Source organism: Cyclopterus lumpus, chromosome 6 (assembly GCF_009769545.1).
Source record: "Cyclopterus lumpus isolate fCycLum1 chromosome 6, fCycLum1.pri, whole genome shotgun sequence".
In the NCBI taxonomy this organism is placed as follows: Eukaryota; Metazoa; Chordata; class Actinopteri; order Perciformes; family Cyclopteridae; genus Cyclopterus; species Cyclopterus lumpus.
The window spans coordinates 725,099-730,000 of NC_046971.1; the positions used below are offsets into that span (position 1 = coordinate 725,099).

At 40.1% G+C, this 4,902-nt stretch overlaps 1 protein-coding gene across 1 annotated transcript in view; it reads left to right on the forward strand.

Annotated features, from left to right (window-relative positions):
• The first annotated feature begins 439 nt into the window (after positions 1-439).
• The window catches only part of nox5 (NADPH oxidase, EF-hand calcium binding domain 5), a 52,313-nt gene continuing 47,850 nt past the window's right edge, over positions 440-4,902 (forward strand). Inside the window, exons 1-4 of the mRNA XM_034535312.1 lie at positions 440-559; positions 884-1,034; positions 2,208-2,418; positions 3,697-3,934. Coding sequence (XP_034391203.1) covers positions 440-559; positions 884-1,034; positions 2,208-2,418; positions 3,697-3,934 — 720 coding nt within the window. The remainder of the gene's footprint in view (positions 560-883; positions 1,035-2,207; positions 2,419-3,696; positions 3,935-4,902) is intronic.

A 4,902-nucleotide genomic window follows, 5' to 3' on the forward strand; every position in this document is an offset into this window, starting at 1 on the left:
GTATATATATATATATATATATATATGTATATATCTGTATATATAATATACATATATATATGCATATATATTATATATATACATATATATATATATATATATATTATATATTATACTTGATTATTGTTTGTGATATTATCGTCTGTTCTATATTTAAACATATTAATGTGAATGATTCTGTATTTATTTACATCTTTAATGTCATCAGCAGTCAAAAAGTACAATAGTTACCTCTGAGATGGAGTGAAATACACAAGCACAGTACAAGTGTCTTATAATAGGAGTACTTGAGTAAAAGGTGAATACCTTCCTCTTCCTTTTCCTGTGTTTCTTCTGGTCAGTCCGTCCTGAGTATTCATCATGTGTGTATTAAAGCAGTATTAAGAAGTATCATAGCAGGATAATGAAGTATAATGAGCAGCTGGGGTGTTTTAGCAGCATGAGTCTGGACGAAGACGCCCGCTGGCTGGACTGGGTCACCAACCAGTTTGAGAGCATCGCCGGGGACGACCAGGAGATCGACCTCGAGGAGTTCAAGACGGCTCTGAAAGTCAAAGAGGTACTACAAGTACTACTGTCAGGGGTACAAGTATTACTGTCAGGGGTACAAGTACTACTGTCATAGTAGTACAAGTACTACACATACTAATGTCAGTGGTACAAGTACTAATGATATAGTAGTACAAGTAGTCAGCTGGGATCGGCTCCAGCGCCCCGCGCCCTAAATAGGATAAGAGGTTTGGATACTGGAATTGAAAGGAATTATTATTATTATCATCATTTACAACATCATTATTATTATTATCATTGTTGTTATTATTATTAAATTGAATAAGGAACCGGTTGAGCTCTGCTGTGGTTATATTGTGTTTTCTCACTGCAGTCGTTCTTCGCCGAGCGTTTCTTCGCACTGTTCGACTCTGACGGCAGCAGCTCCATCAGCCTGGACGAGCTGCTGAAGGCCCTGGACCTCCTGATCCACGGCAGCGAGACGGACAAACTCAAGTTCCTGTTCCAGGTCTACGACGTGGACGGTAACTAGAACCCTGAAACACATCAGAGTTTATTCTAACCAGGAGAAGTCTATGCTTCAAGTGTTAAAGATACATTCTCTCTCCTGACCACCAGGGGGCGAGTCCTCTGGTTGTATAGAAGTCTATGCTTCAAGTGTTAAAGATACATTCTCTCTCCTGACCACCAGGGGGCGACTCCTCTGGTTGTATAGAAGTCTATGCTTCAAGTGTTAAAGATACATTCTCTCTCCTGACCACCAGGGGGCGAGTCCTCTGGTTGTATAGAAGTCTATGCTTCATGTGTTAAAGCTGCATTCTCTCTCCTGACCACCAGGGGGCGAGTCCTCTGGTTGTATAGAAGTCTATGCTTCAAGTGTTAAAGATACATTCTCTCTCCTGACCACCAGGGGGCGACTACTCTGGTTGTATAGAAGTCTATGCTTCAAGTGTTAAAGATACATTCTCTCTCCTGACCACCAGGGGGCGAGTCCTCTGGTTGTATAGAAGTCTATGCTTCATGTGTTAAAGCTGCATTCTCTCTCCTGACCACCAGGGGGCGAGTCCTCTGGTTGTATAGAAGTCTATGCTTCATGTGTTAAAGTTGCATTCTCTCTCCTGACCGCCAGGGGGAGACTCCTCTGGTTGTATAGAAGTCTATGCTTCATGTGTTAAAGCTGCATTCTCTCTCCTGACCGCCAGGGGGCGACTCCTCTGGTTGTATAGAAGTCTATGCTTCATGTGTTAAAGCTGCATTCTCTCTCCTGACCACCAGGGGGCGACTCCTCTGGTTGTATAGAAGTCTATGCTTCATGTGTTAAAGCTGCATTCTCTCTCCTGACCACCAGGGAGCGACTCCTCTGGTTGTATAGAAGTCTATGCTTCATGTGTTAAAGCTGCATTCTCTCTCCTGACCACCAGGGGGCGACTCCTCTGGTTGTATAGAAGTCTATGCTTCATGTGTTAAAGCTGCATTCTCTCTCCTGACCACCAGGGGGCGACTCCTCTGGTTGTATAGAAGTCTATATAAATGACTCTACTTCTCTTGATGTATTCCCTCAGTAAACATTGTAAACATTAGTTTTTGGTCTCAATCTCTAGTTTCAAGTCTTCTTCAATACAGCGTGATGTTCATTTAGTAAATTATGGTCATTTAGAGTCAAACAGACCATAAAGCAGGGGATGCTTTACTTGCAGGCAGCGGTTCGATCGATCCAGACGAGCTGCGAACGGTTCTGAAATCGTGTCTGCGTGAGAGCGCCATCTCTCTGCCGGAGGAGAAGCTGGACGACTTGACGCTGGCGCTGTTCGAGTCGGCCGATAAGGATAACAGCGGCTCCATCACCTTCGAGGAGCTCAAAGCTGAGCTGGAGAACTTCCCCGAGGTGATGGAGAACCTCACCATCAGGTCAGACAACAACAACGTTTGTTCCTGTTGTTCAATATTCCTGTTGTTTATTATTCCTGTTGTTCAATATTCCTGTTGTTCATTATTCCTGTTGTTCAATATTCCTGTTGTTCATTATTCCTGTTGTTCATTATTCCTTTTGTTCAATATTCCTGTTGTTTATTATTCCTGTTGTTCAATATTCCTGTTGTTCATTATTCCTGTTGTTCAATATTCCTGTTGTTTATTATTCATGTTGTTCAATATTCCTGTTGTTTATTATTCATGTTGTTTAATATTCCTGTTGTTTATTATTCATGTTGTTCAATATTCCTGTTGTTCAATATTCCTGTTGTTTATTAATCATGTTGTTCAATATTCCTGTTGTTTATTATTCATGTTGTTCAATATTCCTGTTGTTTATTATTCCTGTTATTCATTATTCCTGTTGTTTATTATTCATGTTGTTCAATATTCCTGTTGTTCATTGCTCCTGTTGTTCAATATTCCTGTTGTTTATTATTCCTGTTGTTCAATATTCCTGTTGTTCATTGCTCCTGTTATTCAATATTACTGTTGTTTATTATTCCTGTTGTTCAATATTCCTGTTGTTCATTATTCCTGTTGTTTATTATTCCTGTTGTTCATTGCTCCTGTTATTCAATATTACTGTTGTTTATTATTCCTGTTGTTCAATATTCCTGTTGTTCATTGCTCCTGTTGTTCAATATTCCTGTTGTTTATTATTCCTGTTGTTCATTATTCCTGTTGTTCAATATTCCTGTTGTTTATTATTCCTGTTGTTTATTATTCCTGTTGTTCATTGCTCCTGTTGTTCAATATTCCTGTTGTTCATTATTCCTGTTGTTCATTATTCCTGTTGTTTATTATTCCTGTTGTTCAATATTCCTGTTGTTTATTATTCCTGTTGTTCAATATTCCTGTTGTTTATTATTCCTGTTGTTCAATATTCCTGTTGTTTATTATTCCTGTTGTTCATTATTCCTGTTGTTTATTATTCCTGTTGTTCATTATTCCTGTTGTTTATTATTCCTGTTGTTCAATATTCCTGTTGTTCAATATTCCTGTTGTTTATTATTCCTGTTGTTCAATATTCCTGTTGTTTATTATTCCTGTTGTTTATTATTCCTGTTGTTCAATATTCCTGTTGTTTATTATTCCTGTTGTTCAATATTCCTGTTGTTTATTATTCCTGTTGTTCATTATTCCTGTTGTTTATTATTCCTGTTGTTCATTATTCATGTTATTTGCAACATTTATTCCTCCTCCTCCTCTCAGTGCTGCTAACTGGCTAAAGCCTCCTCAGGAGGAGCAGCAGAAGCAAGGTGCTCCTCGTTACCTGACAAGAGCTTACTGGCTGAACAACAGCAGGAAGCTGCTCTTCCTCGTCCTCTACACCTTCCTCAGTGTGCTCCTCTTCATCACGGCCATGATGCAGCACAGACCTGGGGGGGGGTGGTTCATGGTGGCCAAGGGCTGTGGACAGTGTCTCAACTTCAACTGCACCTTCATCATGGTAGGAGACACAAGGCGGGACCGGGGAGACAGGACTTAGGGGACAGGACAGAGGAGAACAAACCCTTTCAGGGGGGAAAAGGGAAGAAACCTTAAGATTTAAGAGACTTATTAGAGCAGCCTGATAATAAGGAGTTGCAGTAATCTAGTCTGGAAGTAACAAACGCGTGAACCAGCTTTTCTGCATCTTTTTGAGACAAGATGTGCCTGATTTTGGAAATGTTACGTAGATGATGAAATGCAGTCCTTGAGATTTGCTTAACGTGGAGTTAAAGGACAAGTCTGGGTCAAAGATAACTAGAGACTCTTTACAGTGGTGTTGGATGCCAGGGCAATGCCATCTACAGAAACCACATCACCAGATAATTGATCTCTGAGGTGTTCAGGGCCAGTAAAATAACTTCAGTTTTGTCTGAGTTTAACATCAGGAAGTTGGAGGTCATCCATGTTTTTATGTCTTTAAGACATTCTTGAATTTTAGCGAGCTGGTTGGTCTCCTCTGGTTTGATCGATAGATATAATTGAGTATCGTCTGCATAGCAATGAAAGTTTATGCAGTGTTTCCTGATAATATTGCCCAAAGGAAGCATATATAAGGTAAATAAAATTGGTCCAAGCACAGAACCTTGTGGAACTCTGTGATTAACGTTGGTGGTCATTGAGGCTTCATCGTTTACAAATACAAACTGAGATCGATCTGATAAATAGGATTTAAACCAACTTAGTGCGGTACCTGAAATGCCAATCGACTGATCCAGTCTCTGTAATAGGATGTCATGATCAATGGTGTCGAACGCAGCACTAAGGTCTAACAAGACCAGTACGGAGATGAGTCCTTTATCAGCACTAAGGTCTAACAAGACCAGTACAGAGATGAGTCCTTTATCAGCACTAAGGTCTAACAAGACCAGTACAGAGATGAGTCCTTTATCAGCACTAAGGTCTAACAAGACCAGTACAGAGATGAGT